Consider the following 24,641-nt stretch of genomic DNA (forward strand, 5'->3'; position numbering starts at 1 on the left):
CTAATTATTTTTACTTAACTCTTAGTGAAAATGTTTTATTATATTTATTTTGTTTAAACAAAAAATACCTTTACTAAAGTTATGGTTTTCAGTAGTAAATAAAAAACGCAAGAATTTATTTTTGCTTTTTTTAAAGCATCGTAATTTGTAACAATAAAAAATAATTTTTACAGTAACATTACGAAAAAAGCCCCTAAAGTCCGTATTAATGAATTCGATATAACTCGAAGAAAAATGAATTCTCGCATACTATTCAGGAAATTAAACATTCAATTAGATTCCTATTTCAGTCACCTAAATTATTTAGGGTGAAATGAGTTTAGGATTTTATAGCCAAACCTAAATATTTTTTTTGGTAAAGATCCAGATACGCTACTACAGAACACCGACCACTCTAATTTGTTTGGGGGGGGGGGTGATGTGGGGGGGGCGCCCCAACATCACATTCGCCCCCACCCCACTCGCGCCCCCAATGTACAAAGTAAAATCTTCGGAAAATGTTAAATGGTGTTCTAATTGGTAAATGTCGGTGCGTTACTTACGGAAAATTTGATGTTCCAGGTAAAAAAGAACAGATAAATTACCCCCCCTACTCCAACTTGGTGTGCTTTCCTTTTCTTATTTTATTTCTTTTTCAGCTAATTTTAAATTTTCCACCCAAAAAGCGCTATAATGTATTTTTGAAAATTAGAAAATTCTATGTCCTGGAAAAAAAAAAATCCCCTCCCCCCCAACGTAGTTTGCTTGGTGAAGCCGTCGTTTATGCTACAGCGTGCATGCGCGTAGCATAAACGGAAGCTGCAAAATGGTGGAAAGAAGTTTGTGGGTTCAGGGGTAAATACCATGCAAACGGTAAATTTGCCCCAAGTTTGACTATCAGATTCGTTGTCAGCGACCTCAATTACCTGTAAAAAAACAAATTAGAGTGGTCGGTGTTCTGTAGTAGCGTATCTAGATATTTACCTTTTTATTTTTTCTTGCTTAAAAAAAATAGCATTAATACAGTAAGTTAGGTAAAATTTACATAGAATGCTCTGCTTTACGGTTGTAAAAATGGAACGGAAATTTGAATTTCGTTCCCTTTTAAATTCGGTACATTTTTACATTACGTCCAACTCATCGTTCACATTCGACACGTCAACTTTATAGCTTTTCGGGTATTCTGGCAAGGTTAAGGGTGTCTATTCCGAAAGCCGTTCTTAACATGGGTAGATTGGTAGGTGTGTAAGAAATTTCGTGAAAAATAGTGAATAATTCCACCCCGTCTTTCCAAGCTTATAACTCCTCGAAACTCAAGCCCTAATTTTTTTTTCCAATGCAAGGACTAAGGTTTCATAAAAAAAAAAAAAAAAAAAACATGTTTTTAAAAAAAAAAATGTTTTAACTTCGGACTTTACAGGTAAATTTCTAAAAAACACTACATATATATATACATAAATATATATATATATATATACACATATATATACGTATATATATATATATATACACGTATATATACATATATATATATACACATATATATACGTATATATATATATATATATACACATATATATACGTATATATACATATATATATACATAAATATACATATATATATATATATATATACATATATATATATATATATATACATATATATATATATATATATACATATATATATATATATATATACATATATATATACATAAATATATATATACATATATATATATATGTGTGTGTGTGTGTGTGTGTAATGGGTTTGATACATTTTGGCATGGCCAATTCGGTGTCAGATTAGCACTTCATTATTATAGTCAAAGTTGTTTTTATATTTTTAAAATTAATTCAGTAAACAAAGATATTTTTTCTTTGAATAAAATTTAAATAAAAATTATTAAAAGAAAAACAAACTAAAAATAATCATGTTTATTTAAAACAAAACACAAAAATAAACAACACTTAGTCATCAACAAGATTTCATATTGTGTTTCTTAATTAAAAGAATTTTTTAATATTTTAAAGTTTTTAACCTGAAAAGAATTGATTACAAAATGATTAACCAGAAACAGTTTTTACAAAAACATGATAATTCCTTAAAAAATTAATATAAACATTAACTGACAACATACAGTTGTCAAAAAGATTATATTTTCATATTTTTTTTCTTAATTAAAAACAAAAGAACTTAAAAATAAGGTACTTATGCACTGGTATTGCAGTGCTGAACCAATAACATTATTTAGAAAGCCATTCTTAACATGGGTAGGGGAGAATGTTTTGTACTTTCACCTAATAATTTAATAAAAAAAAGGTCTGGTGAAACTTCCATTTAAATTGAAAATACTGTTTAAAAAATAGCACAGTACATATGGAAATATCTTGTTGACGACCAAGTATTGTCTGCTTTTGTGTTGTGTTTTAAATGAACATGATTATTTTTTGTGCTTATGCACTTATGTTATCATTTTATTTTTTAAATCGTGTTTTCAAGTTAAATTAAGGTTTCACAATATCTTCTTTTTTTTAGATGAAAGCACAGGATAGTTACAAAACATCCTCCCCTCTCCATGTTAAGAATAATTCAGTTTCAGCATGGTAACATAAGTACCAAACGAACCTTAAGATATTTTAAGTTTTAATCTTTAAAAAATTAATTAAAAAATAATTAATCAAAAATAGTTTTGCAAAAAACATGATTTTTTTCTTAAAAAATAGTTAAAGTTATATATTTTCAGATTGTTTTTAAGTTTTTAAAAAAGTTATAAATTCTTTATAAAAATGTGATGCATAGTCAACGCAAATTGACCCTCTGTCGAATCGGCCATGCCAAAACATCTAATTCTCGTGTGTAATATAAATATATATACATACACACACAACCTTTAAAACAGACAGTTATTTATCTGTAAACTTATTGTTATTGAAACAAATATTAATTTCATTGTGTTTCAATATGGGAAAGTTTATAGATAAACAGAAATGTGATAAGTGCAAAGAGCTAGTAGCAATTTTGATATTCTAGACCTTATGAAATCAATCAAGAAGGTGAATGAGTCTTACCTGTCCATTGTAACATTTCTCCTCCCAACCCTCGAAACACCTGAGCCTGCTGCAACTATTTCAAAGAAAAATAAAATCAGCAAAGCATATTATAATGAAAAGATGCAATTAATCAAGTTTTCATCAAATCAAATTATGAAGTTGAGTTTTTAGATTAAAGAATAATCCAGCAACTTTTAAAGCAAAAAGTTAAGATTTCAAATTAACATTATATTTGAACATAGATTGTTAATATAATTAGTAGTATTAATATTATTTTTCAAGTATATAATAGTCAAAAATAAATGCTATCATCTATGCTATAATAATATAATATACTAACATACTAATATAATAATATACTAAAGTAATTTCATTATGACCCACCTGTTTTGTAAAAGATCGGATTGACAAAAATGCAATGCAAAAAAAGTAATTTCATCTGACAGTGCTGTTGTGTCAAACATGAAATTCCAATGAAAATACATTTTTTGGCACTCGGATCAAAGTGTAGGCATTGCGTTCACAGTCTGTATTCAACATCTATGTGAGTGAAACTTGGGGATGCTTGACTTGATGAGAGACTAGCTTTCTTGAGTCAAACTTTGACAGAGGAATCTGCATGGAACTCTGCAGTTGATAAAGCCTTTCCCAATCTCATTCTCGATCATTCATTTGAAGGCTGTCATAGGCTGAAGGGTAAATTGCAGTTCTTCAAAAAGTGCTGAGCACTGCTCAAAAAGCTTCCTCAGTCCAGTGAACATTCTCGGTTTTCTAGAAAGCTCTACAGGGGATTAGTGAGAGGAGCAGCTGACAATTTATTCGTCGAATACTTTGAATGGTCGGAAGAGATCTGCTACAAATAGAACTAGGTGCCAGGTATGAGTGAATGTGATCTCTCTAACCTGGCAATTGGAATGTGTTACAACACAGTTCTGGAATGGAGAACTCATCTAACTGACCTCATTGCAACACACTTGAAGAAATGCCCAATCATGCTTTCTCCCAATGCCACAAACTCTAGCAATTCTCAGGTATGTCAATGAGATGATGATAGCTCGTATCAAGCTCAAACATTCTGTCATTAAATGTAATCAACAACACTGAACCGATGTGAGACAGAGATAGACAAATGGTGTTTTTCTCTCGCTGGCCAAATAGTGCAAATAGTGGTGTGGACATCACATGAGACCAAAGAGTTGAATCTTTTGCTGATCAGGATCTGATCACTTTCTTCACGCCACCGCTTGCACGTACATCCACACAATGTACAAATACGTGGACGCTTGCTACTCTGGTGAGTATTACACTCCCCCCTGATCTGATGATCACACAGAGTGCACTACAGGGTTGGTCTCCTAGTCCGCTTACTTCTGCAAAGGGGCACATTCATAGGTTCTGGTTCTGATTCAGATTCTGTTTCCGCAGCATCAGATGAACTATAATCATCACTCTCTGATCCGTTGATTATGTTCATCAGTAGCTCATCACTTGAGGATTCATTGCTCTCCTCTGTAGATGTATGATGCACCTCAGAAGCCAGGCGAAGATCACGCGCATGGCGCGGGGTTCCGTCAACTAGGACCGACTGCTGGCTGATCACCCCAGAGATTCGGCCTCGCTTGAATTTGGTAGTGCAACGGTTTCCAGGTGGTCTCACCCAAACTGGATCCCCTACCTCATATTTGGCATGTATTTTCTGGTTGACTGACTGTGCAGCATCAATTCCCCTTAGTCTAACACGATACATGTATATGGCATTGGCCGGCGCTGTTGCAGGTAATTTCCCATCCTTTGGCGTGACCTCCGTAATGGTACATTGCTTTCTGGCAGCAATTCTCTTAATGCAACGATGGCTCCTCTCAGCAATGCCATTCCCTGATGGCACATGAGTGCATCGCAGCCGTAGTCGGGTGCCCTATTCATTTAACAGCTGCCGAACTTGTTGGCTGCAAAAAACAGCATCGTTATCCATCAAGATCTCTTCCGATGCACCCCGCTCAAAAAAGATGGATGACAAGATACGAACAACACTTACTGAGTCCTGTCTAATCATGTGTCGCCATACTGCAAAACGTGTGGGTCCACAATCGATAAGAGTTAGAAAGGGTTTACCACTGTAATGGGTAATGTCCATCGCCACCAGCTGCCACATCTTCTTGACGTTGAATCGTCCTTTTCGCCATTGCTCTGGTGCAGGATCAATAGACTGACACGCCTCACAGTGCCTGACAATCTGCCTGACATCCGCCTTTGTCACTGCTGGGTCCACATGCCTCGCAAAACACACTGTTCTCTTGACACCTGGATGTCCGCTCTGTGCATGAATCTTCAGTATTTGACATGGCCTAATCGCACCAATTGCAACTGCGCAAGATCAAGCAGTGTGCTCCACACCCATCTTCACGGTTCCATACCATCTGTGAGGACACGGGTTAGTTGGTCGGCACGATTACAATGTAATGTTACCAGCGTTACACCCCACTGATAGTCCATACTCAGAGACCAGACTCTTCAGCATGTCTAGCCTTCGCCGGATCAATATCTCGCTGGCTGTCTTAGTGCGGATTCTTGTCCGTCCTGAAAGCGTGTCAGACACCCAGTGGTAGACGCAGAGAGAATCCGTGTACAGGTGCAGTTTCTTCGATTGCCATTGCAGTGCGAGATTTATTCCCTTTACAACAGCGTCCAGCTCAGCTAAGTTGATGTGCTGAGCATCACTCATGGGTTGCAGCCAACATGCGTCTTCAAACACATTCCCGCCTTGCTGTAATGCGACTCCCAATGTCAATGAACTAGCGTCGACCCACACATTTACGTGATCTGCATCAAACACCATTTTCCATGAGCAGGGTCCTCCTTGTTAACTCTCTCCAGGGTCTCAGTTACCATCAGAGTTAGAAGAGCATCGTCAACCATATCGTCCGAACCTGTGGTTACCAAATTCGCTCTGCGTTTGATGACACTCACAGCTACACAGAGCCAGCCATAGGCTGGTAAGTGTCCAACAAGTTTCCCACACCAGGAAAAACAGTCCGCCTCGTAATAACGTCAGGGATGCCTGAAATCCCACTGCTACGCCTCCATCATAGGGTGCCGTCTTCCTCAAAGACATCTAATCCCAATATGCGCACTCAATCCCTCAGACGTTCGGGATTCTTGCACTGCAGACCACACTGAGCCAATTTTTCTCTGACACACGATGCAGATTTTACGTTCTCATTGATGTACACATCGTCAATGTAGGCTGATGTTGCGTCCTCAATGGTCTTTTCTTGAGACAACACCGCATTCACAATGGTCTTCATGATTTGCGGTGCCACATTCAGACCAAAACCAAGTCATGTTAGGCAGTACCTCCGACCCCGAAACCACACTGTCTAGAACAGCCACAGCGTCTCATCCACTCACACCTGCAAATAGGCCTTCCGCAGGTCTAATATTGACACATTGGAGCCCTTCTGGTGCCATTCCCTCAGTTTGCTGGCGCACACATCAGCATCAGCAGTGTAAGCCTCAATGTACTGGTTGAGCTCACGATAATCCAGCACTGGTCTTACTTTTGACTTGTTATGCTGGATAACCGTCATTAAGGGTATCAGACCCTTGCGCGGACCAAACTTCTCGAGGTAGGGGATCAGCCATCCATCTCGGATCCACGCCTCAAGCTCTTGCTCATACTCATCACAAGCCTCGTCAAGTATAGAGTATTCTGCGACGAGATTCTTTAATTTGGTTGGCGTCCTTCCCTCGGTCCACTTCCATGACGCAGTCCAGGCCTGCTGGCTATAGTCATAGCCCACCTTAAAGTCAGGGCAATCGATGTGGATTGCAGCACACACCGGGTTTTTTAAAAAGCGCATGCTCCCATCTCTTTCGATGATCACTCCCCCCAGTGCTATGATAGCATCATAACCCAGCAGTACGTTGAACCCCAGCAAATCCCCTCGCGTCACCAACACATTAATTTCTGCAGCCACACCAGATCCGTGTGGACTTTCACGGTTCTGGCTCCACAGCATGCGATTGTGGTGACTTTAATGTTCCTTTTAGTCCAGGTCCGATACAATCTGGCACTCATGATGGTATGTGAGCAGCCGGAGTCGAGAAGAGCTGAGTAGGGCACTCGCTTCACGTACACAGTTATCATAGGTTGCGCGTCACTTAGATCTTGTCTGGAGAGCAGGGCAGTGCTGACATCCTAGCCCCTGACGCGTTTCCCGCACAGTTTTGGGCTAGGTGCCCTATGCCGCCACATTGGAAACAGCGCAGCCGCCCCCACCCTTTGTCAGTGCAGCTTCTCGCAAAATGACCTCGCTGACCACAGCAGTAACATCTTCCATTAGTCGCAGGGCTCAGACTGAGAATCTCACTGGCCTCGTTCTGGGTTGCCTTTGTCGCCATCACAACTGGTTCCTCCAGGTTCTCCTCATCTCTGATGATAGTCCAGGTGCGTTCCATCAAGTGCTCCATAGGCGTTGCGGACACACTGGTAGAGGCTCTAAACAATTGCTTAACACCGGTGGGAAGACCGGCCACAAATATATATGCCAATGTCCTCTCCAACACTCCACTGCCGAACAGCACAGCAAGTTTCTTCAATTCCGTAGAACACATCCATGGTTTCTCCTGGCATGAGCTTCCTGGAGGCGAATCTTTCATAAGCCGTGCAAGGATCCATTGCAAATACCTTGTACAGCACATCTTTTATAGTGGTCACATCAGCCTTTTCAGTAGCACTAAGTTGCTGATACACACTCAGAGCGCCCCCAGCCAATCTCAGGGGAATCACAATGTGCACTCTCTTTACCTCAGAGACTGCAGGTCAACTCGGCCCTCTCAACCCAGTCAATGACAGATGTGGACCAATCAAACTCTGGAATCAGTTTCGGATCAAACTTTGAGTTGGTCATTTTTCACAGCAACAGCCGAAATAGCTTGGTTTGAATTCAACTTCAATCGTCACCAACACTCGCAATAGTAACACAATAACCTCATGACTGTAAACGACACTGTCCCTTCTTCTCACTCAAGCTTGCTTTTTAAGCAGTTTTTCACCCTGTTTCATTTGCGCCCTCTTTTTTCTCGTGGTCTCGCAAGATCAGAGTTTATAAAACACCAGGCGCCATCTTTTTTTCTCTTTTCCCACCCAACATTTCCCTGCAGCAAGTCCACACCTCCTCCATCACGCCACCGCTCGCACGCACATCCACACAATGTACAAATACGCGGACACTTACTACTCTGGTGAGTATTACAGCATATGCAGTTCCTAGTCTTATCGGATCCCAACCCTTTGGGTAAGTTTAGCCTCTTACATTAGTCGCATGAATCAGTTTACATAATTTAAAGATGCTGTCTGTTGTCCATGTATTGTTATAGATGAACAGTAGGTATTCTCTTGATTTTGGAAGTAAATTTCTCAGCAATTCATTGTGGATTTCATCAAAACCAATGACTGTGTTATAAGCTTTTGCTATGGAATTATTAAAAATTTTCTTTGAAAATTGATCTGTTCTTTTATTTTTTCTTGTATTGTGAATATTTTCGGAGGAGGATTTTTTTTTTTTAAGTTTCTTCTCGGAGGTTTGCTATTTCCTTCTTGTTTGTGGCTTTTGTACTGTTATGTATTAGGTATTTTGATGGTGTATTGTTTTCCCTGTTTTTCTCATTACCATGTGCAATATGGTTTTATTTTCTGTATTAATGTTCATTTTTGTCATGTAGTTTTCCATATTTTTGTTTTAATATTTTTTTTAAACGTTTGCCAGGTTTTGGTACGATAGTTCTAAAAGGGATTTAGGTTTTCTTTTATAGCATTGTTTTGAAACCGAAAGCTGCTCATCATTTTGTTGCAGGTTTCTTACATTCATCATCAAACCAGGGTTTACCTTGTTTTAAAGCAGAAAATATTTTAGGTATAATTTCTTTTGCTACGGATAATAATGTATTAGTAAAGGGTGTGGTACGTTCTCCATTTTTGTTATTTGACCTGAGGTCAATCTGTTGCTTGGATTTTTCCAATTTGGCTTTTTTGAGGTTCTAACATGCTGCTTGTTTGAGGTATAAGAAAATCAAGAAGTGGTCACTCCTACATGTGCTGTCATGGATTTTTCATGCATAATTCAAGAATAGATTATAGTCAAATATTGCTAAGTCTATTGAAACGGAATAATTTATATGAAATAATATATAAGCAAATTAAAATGATTTCCAAGTGTCATGCTTTAAATGTTATTCAATATTACTGAATAACTTTGAAAATTGATTAAATTTGATAAGTAAAATAAAACCAATGAAAATCAAACGCAAAAAATTTACCTTTGTGACAAGAGATAATAAATATTCCACAGTTTTTGCACCCAAAATGTCATCTATTGGCCTACAACGAGAAATGATGAATGCAGATCATATTTCAAGTTTTCTTTGGAGACACAACAGTCACCATCATCATCATCACCACCACTTTCTTCTCCAGATAAATGGAAAATATCAACAAGTTAAAGAATCCATTCAAATCATTTTTAGATTCATAGATGAGAAAAGCACCAAATGACTCAAATACTTGAACAAAACTGTATAAGACATTCAATAAAGTAAAATTTGTAGAAGATTACCTATTATCCTGTCGACCTTTGGCCAGATCAGCCAATCCAAGAGTGATTTCTCCAACAGCTAAAATAGCCCCTTGTCGTGGATATAAATCCATGCCGCAGGTCAGTAGTAACAGCTTAGGTAATACTGCATAGAGAAAGAGAATAAATATTCATTACAAAACAAAGAATAATTTCATTTTTATTTCACAGCTAATTATCAATATCTTTTAAAATATAAAAATTTCATATTGAATGGAAACATAATTGCAGATGACTGAATCTAATATTAGTACTTTCAAGAATATTAATTGCAACTTATGATACAAGTATGTAACATTTCATGGATAGCAAATTTTATGTAGACTTGTGTGGATTTTATAAGACAAAATAATACTATTAACATTCACATAACAATGACTACTTAACAGGGAATCAACTATATTTGCCCTTCAAATTCTAAGCATTTAACAAATTAGTAAGATTAGGCAATTGTTTTAAGGCTCACTTTTACATTTGTTGTTACTTGGTTAAACAAAGACCAAATAAGAAACCACTAAACACAGAAATGGCATCAAATCCAGATAAAAATAGACTAATTAAGAGTAATTGCTTTGTTGTATCCTTTGTTTGTGTACAAACTTGGATTAAAAAAAATAACGATTAACAATAGCATTTATTAAATGTAATTAAGATTGACATATATTATTGACTAGCGTTGCCCAGGGGTTTGGAGGGGTATTTTGAGCAAAAAAAAATGTTTTAAGTTGTAGTAGGCAGGCAGGCTCAAACCCATACCATGAAGGAGGAAAAGAAAGTGAAAAAAAAAAAAAGTGACCCGTTAGCTGTTGCACCTAGCACCAAACCAGAAGTGATGTAGGTTTAAATTAAAGGTAGACAACCAAAAAAGGTGATGACTTTTGAAAATATCGGTGAAAAAAGCGACCCCTCCCTATAGAAAATTGCCCAGTTGAGGGTGAAGGAATTAATGTTTTTGGCCAATTTTTTCGATATTTGTTGTCTGAAGGATCGAGCTTCAAAATGATACTGATCTCATGAAAATCCATCGCCTCTGTCAAAAGTTTTTGCAAAGCATATACATACATTTAAACAGACAGATAGATAACAATGGATTAATTATCAGCATATGGTGTGTGTTCATCATGGCCATCTTATAGACAATCTCCCACAATGCAGCGTTAATAATATATAAAATATATAAGAATATACATGTAGCTTTACTGACAAAAAGTTGTGTCACTTTGTAAGTTTTTAGAGAATGTAAAGGTTAGACAAACTGTCACAAGAACTAGAGTCTAAGGAGAGACAATGACACCAGGAATGGCTAATCATGTATGAAGGTAAAATAGAGGTCATTAATTTTTATAGAGTAAAATAACAGACAAAGAGCAATTTTTGGAAATTTCAATGGAAAGAAGAAATGACACAAAAAAATAGCCATGTTTCTTTTTAAAATTTTGATTAAAGTTAAACAGAACAATACTGTAATTCCAAACAACAATTTTGGATATGAGGTTTTAATCTAACAAGCATGGTAAATACAGAGCAAAGGCTTTTAATAGTTGTGAACTATTTTTTCAGTCAATATATCTCTAAAAGTGGATCTTATACATATTTTAGGAGGCCATATCAATTCATATTTTGAACATAAAGATATTAACATCTCTTTTTCAAGTAAATTAAAAACAGAGTCGTTTTGATATTTCTTCTTTTTTCTGTAACTGAATATCCGATTTGTCATGTAGTAAGAATTCCTTGTTTTTCTTTTTTCCGTTTCATCCATTGTTATATGAAAGTACTAATAGAGATCACATTTAAATATGTTTAAAGAGTTACTTCCCTTGCATAACTAGATTGGTAATTATTTTATTATATGTGATAAATTTTACTCTTTGATTATACATATAATTTTATTCTTTTAACAGAAACACGTATATAAGGTAATAAAAATAATTTAAGTTTATTCAAAAATGGTGTCAAAAATGACTGCTTTAGCCTCAACAGTTTTTGTATTTTCATAATTTGTTTCTCCTGTTCCTTTAGTTATTCATTCTACCTCAATGAAAATATTTCTTGAGAATCAATAACAAAATACAATTTCAAGAAGAGTTCCTAACGAAGTGAGAAGTGATTCAAACAAAGATATTGTGTTAATCAATTGTTAAGAATTTATATTTTTTACTAAGGGAACCTATGTCTCCGCATTACCCAGTAAAATTGAGGAACTCAAGAAACTTCTGCTCAAACTCCTGGACCTCATAATAATTTTTTTATTTGAATTAAGTATAATAAGTATAAATTTTCTTGCTGATTATAAATCCAGTAAATGTGCTAACAAAGATTAAGTTTTAGTTTAAATAATAGTTTAGAAAAGATTATTACATAACAACTGTAAAGCATTGATACAAAATTTCATCTTTAAGATTAATTAAAACACATTCAACTATTCTCATCATTCAAATCCTCAATTCCTAATGGCAAAAATGTTTGAAGATTAGTGTTATATAAGGTTGTGTTTAAGTGAAAAAGTTTAAGTGACACTTAAGAGTCAGAGGCGACTCAAATCACAAAACCATGTATTTTCTGAGCGGAGATTTTCATTCTCTTTAGCTGCAAGACTTCAAGCAGAAAAGTTATCTGGGTGCTGTCGCTAATGAGGGGCAGCAAACACAATGTAGTTGGGTGTAGCAATATAAGCTATCCATCTGTTTTTCTATCTCTTTCATGCATATACAATCTATCTCTCTGATAGTTTTCTCTACTTATAATTTTAGATATTTTTTTTTATTATAAACATCAGTGTCTGAGTGAATTTATCAGCAGACAAAGAAAAAATCTGGATTCACAATGACACAGGTGTATAATGATTTATACAATTTTGTCAATAAGTGAAAGTCTAACATGAGGTTTGGATAGAAATTACAATGTTTTAATGGCCAATAAATTGTTTCTAAAACTATATTTCTTACCAATATGGCACATATAATCCGGGGCTGTAGGGACGAGTCGGTTCAGTGCTTTTGCGCTCAGTTCTCGGATGGCACTAGAATCGAAATAAGATTCTTTGTAGAACAGCAACCATAACAGTTTATAGATTTTTGTTTCAATAGAAAATGTTCAGAACCCATTCCTATTCATTGTCTTTCAAAAAGGTATTTTAGTACAAACCCACAAACAGGTAATAACTACCCATGTCATAGTTAATTCATGGTTTTTCAAAACAAAATTTTAAATGAATGTATATTTAATCCAATTTCAAACATTAAAATAATTTTTAAATATAGCAAAAACTGAAAATTAAATACAAGTAGAAATTTAGTCTATTTTTACACAAGGAAAATTCAGTATTTCTTCATAATTAATATACATTAGTGGGCTTTTGTATGAACTGCAACACATTTTTCATAACTTATTACAACCATTTGATTAAAAATACATGAAAATATTCAGAATACAATAATGATGAAATAACAGTATTTATTTAAAAAAACATTTGTCTATTTAAATAACCAATGTGGAAAGGTATAAATACTTACATATCCCAATGTCCAACCTTTATATCAACTAAATGATTAATCAGTGCATGTGTGTATTCTGAATATTGAGCAATAAATACACTGAAAAGGAATAATATAATAATAATAATAATAATAATAAATGCCATTATGATTGGAAGCATTTTTTGCAAATTTTAAATTTCTTGAATATGCTTTACAAATATTTTCTGTAATATTTGATTTTGTAATCTACTTTTTGTACAAACCAAACAAATTACAATTCATATTGCAAATCTTAAAAAAGAGAAAATTTAATGAATGTATCTTTCATTACAAATTAATGACTTACGATATAGATTAATGTAAGGAAACTTGAAGATATTCTGTATGAAACATTTTCAATCAAAACACTTTTCCTATAAATAATTACCTGAATATATTTTGAGAAAGATATCAAAATTTCAAATACTTTGAATGACTACATGTCAGACAAAAAAAAAACATTGTAATAGACAAAAAAAACATTGTAACAGATAAAAAAACATTGTAACAGATAAAAAAACATTGTAACAGATAAAAAAATGTTGTAACAGACAAAAAAAAACATTGTAATAGACAAAAAAAACATTGTAACAGATAAAAAAAACATTGTAACAGATAAAAAAACATTGTAACAGACAAAAAAAAAATTGTAACAAACAAAAAACAAATTGCAATAAACAAAAAAAAAATATTAAAGTACCATAAATAGAAACGGACCTATTTTGAAAAAGCATATTAGTCAAATGACCAACCTGATTTCAAAATAACAGCGTTGTCGATTTCCAACTGTGAAGTAGTCGGCAGTAGTGACAATATCAATGCCATGAGGAAAAGTACCCTAACAAAAGAAATGTAATTTGATTTGAAAAAATGCAAAACAAAACAAAATCTAATGTATAAATTAGATACAGAAAAATACATTATTAATATTAAAAAAAAAAAATGGAACTTGCATTTGTTTATTTCATTGTAGAAACAAAATTCATGAAATATCAAATTATTTTTCATAAAATTCACCAAATAAACTTAAATATTTCAATAAGATTAACCATATTTTTTAATTCGTTTTAAAATAAATAACTCGCTTTTCAAAAAGAATAATTTCATCATAATATACTAAGTGGAAAATATCCAGAAAATATTTAAAAAGTTATAAAAGCTCTTAAACATTCTTTAACTGTTACCTGGCGTCCAACATTCTCCTGGAAAGCAGCAGCTGCAGCTCTTCGGACAGTAACTTTACGATCAAACACAGCAACAACTAAAAGGGAACTGATAAGGAACCATCTTGTTTTATTTGGAACATTTAAAACAGACAAAATCTTTAAACAAGTTGAAAACATTAACATTAAGTAAATCCTTTTATAAGTTTTAAAGTAACCTTCATAAAATGAATTGAATTATTAATATGGTCTAATCAGTAATTAATGTCAAAAAAGACAAAATTTTAAATGATGATTTTCCAAGCATACAGACACACTCTTATGAGAATATAGCAGAATAATCTTCATTCCACCAATTTGACACTGGATTAGAAAAAAAATATAATTTCATTTAAGGTTGTAAATCTTTTTGATTTCTAACAGAAAACAAAAATGTAAGATTTTATATAGATATAGACAAAATAGATTCAATTCTAGAATTTAGGAAAAATTAACAGAGAAAAAAAAATGTTTTAAATAACTTTAAAAAAAAATTTTAAATCAATTTTGTATCAATCTAATTACCTATGTTTATTTGACTTTGAACGAAACAAATGTTTTTAAGCAAATCTGATAATGTGCTGAAAGTAATTTACCTTGCAATTTGTTGAATGTACGGTTTGATATCACTTGGTTCATAGGCACGCGCAAATGCCCAAGACACATAGCAGGCAGCATCTCGTACATGGTCTCCAACTGAATAGTTGCCAATTTGAACATCATAACGTAAGGCTTTACATACAACTGGCACCACTAAAAGAAAATTATTCATGGCAAACAAATTAACTTAATATCATTAAAAGGTTGAGACAATTCACCACATGATAGGTTTCGAGAAAGTCGAAGATTAAACTGATTTTTTATTTATCGCTTAGAAACTTTCATTTCTTTCAATAATGAAGACATGTTCATAATAAACAATTTTTTTCTTTAAAATTTCGACTTAAAATTTCATGGGTTTTAAAAAGAAACTTTGAAATCCTAAACAACAATAATAGTAAAATAAAACAATATTTGTTATAGAAAAAAATTAAACATGTCTCTTCTGGATGTCAATATTTAATATTTCATATGGAAGACATTTGTATGTAAGTTGGAAGTATTTTCAAAATTTAATAGTTTTACTAAATTTTATTAAATTTAATTATATATTCTGTAAAAATTTATTTGGGAAAATTATTAAAAAAGTTTTAAATTGTATTATAAAGATGAATTTGTGTATTATATACAGTGGGGAAAATAAGTGTTGGACACATCCCATTATTCTTTATTTAACACATTTTTTATGCAGCGAATGACGCGAAAATTTAACAAGAAGTAGTTACTAATTTAGCAATAACAAATAACTTTAGAAATTGGAACCTTTTAATGCATAACACAAATTATATAATAAAAACGAGAATAGCCGGAAAAAAAGTATTGGACACACTAACACAATTTCATCTAATATTTAGTTGAAAACCCCTTATTGGCTATTACAGTTTCGAGACGTTTTCTATACGACGAAACTAATTTGTGACAACGTTCAGGCGAGATTTTTGCCCACTCTTCAACACATACTTTCTTCAAATCCTGAATATTATGTGGATCTCGCTTGTGGACCATGATTTTGAGCTCTCTCCATAGATTTTCTATAGGATTTAAGTTTGGGGACTGACTGGGCCACTTAAGAACATCTATTTTGTTCTGTACGAACCAATCGGAGGTTATTTTAGCAGTATATTTGGGATCATTATATTGTTGAAAGATCCATCCTTGTTGTATACCTAACGCATTGGAAGCAGGCAAGAGATTATTTTCAAGAATTTCTCGATATTTGGCTGCATTCATCTTTTCATCTATAATATGAAGTGGCCCAGTACCATTTGAAGAGAAGCATCCCCAGAGCATGACATTTCTACCACCAAACTTTACAGTGGGGAGGGTGTTCTTGGGATCGTGCGCTGTGCCATCTTTTCTCCATACTCGACGTACAGAGTTAATGCTGAAAAGCTCCACTTTCGTCTCATCGGACCAGATCACATTCTTCCAGTAATCATCTGTTTTCAATAAGTGGTCTCTTGCAAACTCCAGATGAGCATTAATATGACATTTTTTAGTAATGGTGTCTTTTGAGGTGTACGCGATTTAAGACTGTTGCATCAGAGTACATTACTGATCATTGGTTTCGTTACTACTATCCCTGCTTCTTCCAAATCTTTCTGAAGTTCGCCTCGTGTGGTTCTCGGTTGCTGCTGAACTTTTTATACAATTTTTCTCATTGCTCGATCCAACATCTTGCGAGGAGCTCCGGTGCGCGGACGGTTCATGATGGAGTCATGCACCTTCCATTTCCTTATAAGGTTTCCTATGGTGCTTACAGGGATTTTGAATTGAGCAGATATACGCCGATAACCAATTCCATTCTTGTGTTCGGCAATAATCTTATCACGGACGACTTGAGAGAGTTCTTTACGTTTACTCATCCTGAGAACCTTCACGTGTGATGGCTTACTGGTGACTAACGTGTTTCAATACTTTCCAACGACCTAGAGTATGGTCTACAACAATTGAGAAACTTCTAAAATGTATAATAGTGTCAACAAATTAAAATGCAAATAACAATTTCCAGCATTATTTACAAAAAATAATAATAAAATATCATTTAAAACAATGTGTCCAATACTTTTTTTCCAGGCTATTCTCGTTTTTATTATATAATTCTTGTTATGAATTAAAAGGTTCCAATTTCTAAAGTTACTTGTTATTGTTAAGTTAGTAACTATTTCTTGTTAAATTTTCGCGTCATTCGCTGCATAAAAAGTGTGTTAAATAAAGAATAATGGGATGTGTCCAACACTTATTTTCCCCACTGTATATATATATATATATATATATATATATATATATATATAGGACTATCCACTTATCTTGTGTTTCCTTTTTTAAAATTAAATATGTTTTTAACTCTTTTTCAAGATGTCTTTTAACATGTTTTATTAATCATTTGTTCATATTATAAGCTCTATTTCCTTTTCGGTTTTATTGAGCTTTTACATCTGGCTGAGTTTATTTTACTTGTAAATATTAACTCTTTAATATTTATAATATATTTTAAGTTTACCATTTTGATTACCTTGGTAAACTTATTGTAATTTTTATTATATATATATATATATATATATATATATATATATATATATATATATATATATAAAGGGAATTTTTTATATTTACACACCCAGCTGTAAAAAAAGTAGCATAATAATACAATAAACATAAAATATAAATAATTTATTGTTATTTGCAAATTTATTAATAAAAATCAATAACAAATTTACAGAAGCGTGTAAAATTTTTATCCTTTTTATTTTGTTCTTTAGATATTACCAAATTTTCAAGATATCATCTATATATTAATACGAAAGCATGTGCTATTTTCTGTGTCACGCTTACATTCAGGTCATTTAATTGTTATGTACTTCCATTTCTTGTCATAAATAATTTTACCAAGAATTCTCCATAAGTTTTGGTTTTGATTGTAGCTGATGGCACTTAAGTCATCTATTTTTTTTTTAATAATTTTACCAAGAATTCTTCATAGTTTGGGTTTTGATTATAGCTGAAGGAACTACATATATTTTTTTCATAAGTTTTTATTTCAGTTTCGAGTCAAGCTAATGCACCCAATGAACTTTTTTTATGAAAATTAATTTTTAAATTAATCTTAATAGATAGATATAGCACTAGTGGTAATAACCTACTATTAACCAGGTATAGATCAAATGAAATAGTCTGCTGAATTAAGTAAAAATATACAGTTTATTGTATTTACAACCAGGCAACATCAGTGTTTTAATAATTAACAAGGGAAAAGTAAATAAACATATAATGAAATATAAACAAATTGTTTTTTAAAATCCTCCACTCTATAATAAAGGTCAATGTGTATTTGTGTGTATATAAATATAAATTTAAACAATTAGCAAGTAAAACTTGTTCCTTTTTCTAGCCACCAAATCATTTCAAGTGGTGAGGGAAAGTGAAAAACTAAAAACTAAAATAAAAAGTGAATTTGTTGTTTTTTTTATTCTTGAGGTTGGCCGAAATAAGATTAAATCGTATATGAAAACCCTATGATTTTAAATATTAGTGCAAACATTGGTAAAGCATAATTTTTATCTCATTTTTGAATGAGGGTGTTGTTCTACAACAACAAAAATTTACATAGCATGTGCAAGTGTAATTTCAATTTGTTAAATAAAAGTGCACATGTACGATGCCAGCCTCTTTCTCTCTCTACTTTGGGTTTTGCTTTTTTTTTCTTTTTTTTTTTAATTCTTTGGATTAAGCACCAAATTTTCTGAACATAACTTTTCCCACATTACATAGGAATTTTATTTCATGGTTTGTAAATGGAGAGGGTAGGGGCAAGAAAAAAATTCATATTTATTTATTAAGCCTTGTCTTTCTCATCCTCCTCCTTCCAATTAAACACTACAACATGGAAATGACCAAATAGTCCTGTTAATGTTAAAATTGCAAAAACCATCCATATAACTTGCACATAGATTGAAAGTTACTTGGAGATCAGGTTACTTTTTCTAGTATATTATATATGAAAACAAATGAATAAGATAACTTCTTTCTCTTTTTTTTTAATATCTAGCCTATTATCAAATCTCAGACTGATGGGAAGTTGGACTAATCTAGAATATACTAATGAACACAAATAGAAATTGCATTTTTATTTTTTTATTGAATTTGCAGTAGATATCTCTTGCTCCTATATGAAAACTTACCATCGGAAAGCCGTTGGGGCAACAAAAGGCCTCTCCGTCCTAACTCTGCCAAGGCTAAACAACCTAGAAATAACAACCAGTAAATAAGGATTGAGAAAAACAAAGAAATATGAGAAATGTAAATAGATAAATTTGTTGGATCTTATTTGAGTGCATCACAAGAATATATTAAGAAATCCAAATGATATAGAAATTTTTGGAAGAAAAATTGATCACAGTGCTCAATTACCAGAATAAGAACCGCATTTATTAAATTAGAATTTACATTGATTTCTTCAATGGTGAGAAATCTAAAATTTCAAAGTGAATTCAAGTTATTAAACAATTTTCATCTTGGACAAATAAACCATGTGGATAAAACATGAATAATAACATATGATTAATAAAAATATCTTATTTTGTTGCAGTGTCAAGTTACAGCTCTCATTTTTGTAAACAATCCTGAATATGTCTGTCAGCAGAAACAGACGTTACAACCATACATACTAAAAACAACAATTTTTTTTCAACAACAAAGAAAAGTTTGTAAAACTTTATTTTTTAAAAACCAAACAAAAACAATTGACTTTTATTTGGGACTGAGATTAATATATATGCACACAATAAATACCCCAGACATATTTGACTGTCAAAAATCCCATCTGAAGTTAACTATAGTTATTTGTTTGTTTAATGGGCCAAATTCTGTAAGATGAGATGAATATAGTATAGTTTTTACAGCTATAGAAAATAAACTCTTTAAGCAAATATTTACTGTCATCATTAAATTTTTCAAAATGGTAACTCACCGCCATGCCATGCTGTATCTCCTTCCATCATGGTAAAAAGTTCTAAAATTGAACCCACAACTTCATCAGCCAATTCCTTTGGAAGGCGACCAGTGACACGGCCAACACTAAAACCAAAATACAATTAACTTTACTTAAAGATCATGTTTTGCCATTAATGTATTCAAGCGTTTTTTACAATATTAACTTTAAAAGTTGTAATACAAGTTTTTCCTTTTTTTTTTTAAATAAAATCTTTGTACAATTAATAATTATCCTCACATATTCACATTTTATTTTTTAATTTTAGAATTAAAAATACTTTATAAAAATGCTAATAAGATATTTACTAAAATGGATGAAAATAAAATTTCTGTTCAATTCATTTTCTATTACTAAAATCAAAGTGTCTAATCTCATAAATTTATGAAAGGAAATTGCCACAGCTAATCATAAGCATTGATAATTTTGATCGATAAATGTGAACTTTAAAAAGTTTCTTGACATTGCAATAGTTACCCTTTGGCAGCAGACCATCTAACAACTGTGTCTTTGTCTTTGAGGCCTTGCAGTAATTGTTCTAAATATAAAAGAAAAAATCTTTTAAATCTAAATTTTCAAATAAAAACTGCAAATTTCAAAACTATATTTGAGTTTGGATTTTATAGAAAGAAAAAAATTAATGGAGAGGTATAAAAGAACAAAATTGTAATAAATAAGTCCGGTTCTAAATAAATTGATATATTTCAAATCTTCTCATTTATATTATGTAACATGGTTCTGTTCGGCTAATAAATTGATTTACCTACTCACTGATCCCAGCTTGTCTAGCTATACTCCCCTACCAATTTGCATCAAGATTTTTTATCAAAAATAGTTTTTAAATAAAAAAAAGAAACCTTTCATTTTTTATCATTTGCAACAAACCCAAATGTGAAATTGCAAGGTTGCTCAATAAATTGCAACAAAAAAACAAATGTGAAATTGCAACAAAAACACAAATGTGAAATTGCAACAAAAACACAAATGTGAAATTGCAAGGTTGCTCAATAAATTGCAACAACAAAATGTGAAATTGCAAGGTTGCTCAATAAATTGCAACAAACAAATGTGAAATTGCAAGGTTGCTCAATAAATTGCAACAAACAAATGTGAAATTGCAAGGTTGCTCAATAAATTGCAACAGACACAAATGTGAAATTGCAAGGTTGCTCAATAAATTGCAACAAAAACACAAATGTGAAATTGTAAGGTTGCTCAATAAATTGCAACAAACACAAATGTGAAATTGCAAGATTGCTCAATAAATTGTAACAAAAACAAATGTGAAATAGCAAGATTGCTCAATAAATTGCAACAAACACAAATGTGAAATTGCAAGGTTGCTCAATAAATTGTAACAAACACAAATGTGAAATTGCAAGGTTGCTCAATAAATTGCAACAAACAAATGTGAAATTGCAAGGTTGCTCAATAAATTGCAACAAACAAATGTGAAATTGCAATGTTGCTCAATAAATTGCAACAAACAAATGTGAAATTGCAAGGTTGCTCAATAAATTGCAACAAACAAATGTGAAATTGCAAGGTTGCTCAATAAATTGCAACAAACAAATGTGAAATTGCAAGGTTGCTCAATAAATTGCAACAGACACAAATGTGAAATTGCAAGGTTGCTCAATAAATTGCAACAAAAACACAAATGTGAAATTGTAAGGTTGCTCAATAAATTGCAACAAACACAAATGTGAAATTGCAAGATTGCTCAATAAATTGTAACAAAAACAAATGTGAAATAGCAAGATTGCTCAATAAATTGCAACAAACACAAATGTGAAATTGCAAGGTTGCTCAATAAATTGTAACAAACACAAATGTGAAATTGCAAGGTTGCTCAATAAATTGCAACAAACAAATGTGAAATTGCAAGGTTGCTCAATAAATTGCAACAAACAAATGTGAAATTGCAATGTTGCTCAATAAATTGCAACAAACAAATGTGAAATTGCAAGGTTGCTCAATAAATTGCAACAAACACAAATGTGAAATTGCAAGATTGCTCAATAAATTGCAACAAACACAAATGTGAAATTGCAAGGTTGCTCAATAAATTGTAACAAACAAATGTGAAATTGCAAGGTTGCTCAATAAATTGCAACAAACACAAATGTGAAATTGCAAGGTTGCTCAATAAATTGTAACAAACACAAATGTGAAATTGCAAGGTTGCTCAATAAATTGCAACAAACAAATATGAAATTGCAAGGTTGCTCAATAAATTGCAACAAACAAATGTGAAATTGCAAGGTTGCTCAATAAATTGCAACAAACAAATGTGAAATTGCAAGGTTGCTCAATAAATTGCAACAAACAAATGTGAAATTGCAAGGTTGCTCAATAAATTGCAACAAACATGTGAAATTGCAAGGTTGCTCAATAAATTGCAACAAAAACACAAATGTGAAATTGTAAGGTTGCTCAATAAATTGCAACAAACACAAATGTGAAATTGCAAGATTGCTCAATAAATTGCAACAAACACAAATGTGAAATTGCAAGGTTGCTCAATAAATTGTAACAAACACAAATGTGAAATTGCAAGGTTGCTCAATAAATTGCAACAAACACAAATGTGAAATTGCAAGGTTGCTCAATAAATTGTAACAAACACAAATGTGAAATTGCAAGGTTGCTCAATAAATTGCAACAAACAAATGTGAAATTGCAAGGTTGCTCAATAAATTGCAACAAACAAATGTGAAATTGCAAGGATGCTCAATAAATTGCAACAAACAAATGTGAAATTGCAAGGTTGCTCAATAAATTGCAACAAACAAATGTGAAATTGCAAGGTTGCTCAATAAATTGCAAGAAACAAATGTGAAATTGCAAGGTTGCTCAATAAATTGCAACAAACAAATGTGAAATTGCAAGGTTGCTCAATAAATTGCAACAAAAAAATGTGAAATTGCAAGGTTGCTCAATAAATTGGAACAAAAACACAAATGTGAAATTGCTAGGTTGCTCAATAAATTGCAACAAACAAATGTGAAATTGCAAGGTTTCTCAATAAATTGCAACAAACAAATGTGAAATTGCAATGTTGCTCAATAAATTGCAACAAAAACACAAATGTGAAATTGCAAGGTCTCTCAATAAATTGCAACAAAAACACAAATGTGAAATTGCAAGGTTGCTCAATAAATTGCAACAAAAACACAAATGTGAAATTGTAAGGTTGCTCAATAAATTGCAACAAACACAAATGTGAAATTGCAAGATTGCTCAATAAATTGTAACAAACAAATGTGAAATTGCAAGATTGCTCAATAAATTGCAACAAACACAAATGTGAAATTGCAAGGTTGCTCAATAAATTGCAACAAACAAATGTGAAATTGCAAGGTTGCTCAATAAATTGCAACAAACAAATGTGAAATTGTAAGGTTGCTCAATAAATTGCAACAAACAAATGTGAAATTGCAAGGTTGCTCAATAAATTGCAACAAAAACACAAATGTAAAATTGCAAGGTTGCTAACTAAACTGCAACAAACGAATGTGAAATTGCAAGGTTGCTCAATAAATTGCAACAAAAAATGTGAAATTGTAACAAAAAAACAACTGTGAAATTGCAAGGTTGCTCAATAAATTGCAACAAACAAATGTGAAATTGCAAGGTTGCTCAATAAATTGCACCAAATAAATGTGAAGTTGCTAGGTATCTCAACAAATTGCAACAAAAACACAAATGTGAAATTGCAAGGTTGCTCAAAAAATTGCAACAAACACAAATGTGAAATTGCAAGTTTGCTCAATAAATTGCAACAAACACAAATGTTAAATTGAAAGGTTGCTCAATAAATTGCAACAAACAAATGTGAAATTGCAAGGTTGCTCAATAAATTGCAACAAAAACACAAATATGGAATTGCAAGGTTGCTCAATAAATTGCAACAAAAACACAAATGTGAAATTGCAAGGTTGTTCAATAAATTGTAACAAAAGCACATGTGAAATTGCAAGGTTGCTCAAAAAATTGTAACAAACGCAAATGTGAAATTGCAAGGTTGATCAATAAATTGTAACAAACGCAAATGTGAAATTGCAAGGTAGCTAACAAAATTGCAACAAACAAATGTGAAATTGCTAGGTTACTAAATAAATTGCACCAAACAAATGTGAAATTGCAAGGTTGCTCAATAAATTGCAACAAACAAATGTGAAATTGCAAGGTTGCTCAATAAATTGCAACAAACAAATGTGAAATTGCAAGGTTGCTCAATAAATTGCAACAAACAAATGTGAAATTGCAAGGTTTGCTCAATAAATTGCAACAAACAAATGTGAAATTGCTAGGTTGCTCAATAAATTGCAACAAAAACAAATGTGAAATTGCAAGGTTGCTCAATAAATTGTAAGGTTGCTCAATAAATTGCAACACAAATGTGAAATTGCAAGGTTGCTCAATAAATTGCAACAAAAACACAAATGCGAAATTGCAAGGTTGCTCAATAAATTGCAACAAACACAAATGTGAAATTGCAAGGTTGCTCAATAAATTGCAATGAACACAAATGTGAAATTGCAAGGTTGCTCAATAAATTGCAACAAACAAATGTGAAATTGCAAGGTTGCTCAATAAATTGCAACAAACACAAATGTGAAATTGCAAGGTTGCTCAATAAATTGCAACAAAAACACAAATG

General features: G+C 32.5%; 1 protein-coding gene across 1 annotated transcript in view; it reads right to left on the reverse strand.

Moving 5' to 3' along the window:
- Positions 1–24,641, reverse strand: part of LOC145252668 (tubulin-specific chaperone D-like) — a gene marked incomplete in the record, with an annotated part of 249,915 nt that overhangs the window by 145,598 nt on the left and 79,676 nt on the right. Inside the window, 11 exon segments of the mRNA XM_080112451.1 lie at positions 3,052–3,106; positions 9,352–9,412; positions 9,648–9,771; positions 12,614–12,687; positions 13,181–13,261; positions 13,936–14,021; positions 14,368–14,455; positions 14,982–15,138; positions 19,167–19,229; positions 19,955–20,061; positions 20,453–20,513. Of these exon segments, the coding sequence (XP_079968577.1) occupies positions 3,052–3,106; positions 9,352–9,412; positions 9,648–9,771; positions 12,614–12,687; positions 13,181–13,261; positions 13,936–14,021; positions 14,368–14,455; positions 14,982–15,138; positions 19,167–19,229; positions 19,955–20,061; positions 20,453–20,513 (957 nt within the window).

This window comes from Euprymna scolopes, chromosome 29, assembly GCF_053919585.1.
Source record: "Euprymna scolopes isolate OS-2025 chromosome 29, ASM5391958v1, whole genome shotgun sequence".
Lineage (NCBI taxonomy): Eukaryota > Metazoa > Mollusca > Cephalopoda > Sepiida > Sepiolidae > Euprymna > Euprymna scolopes.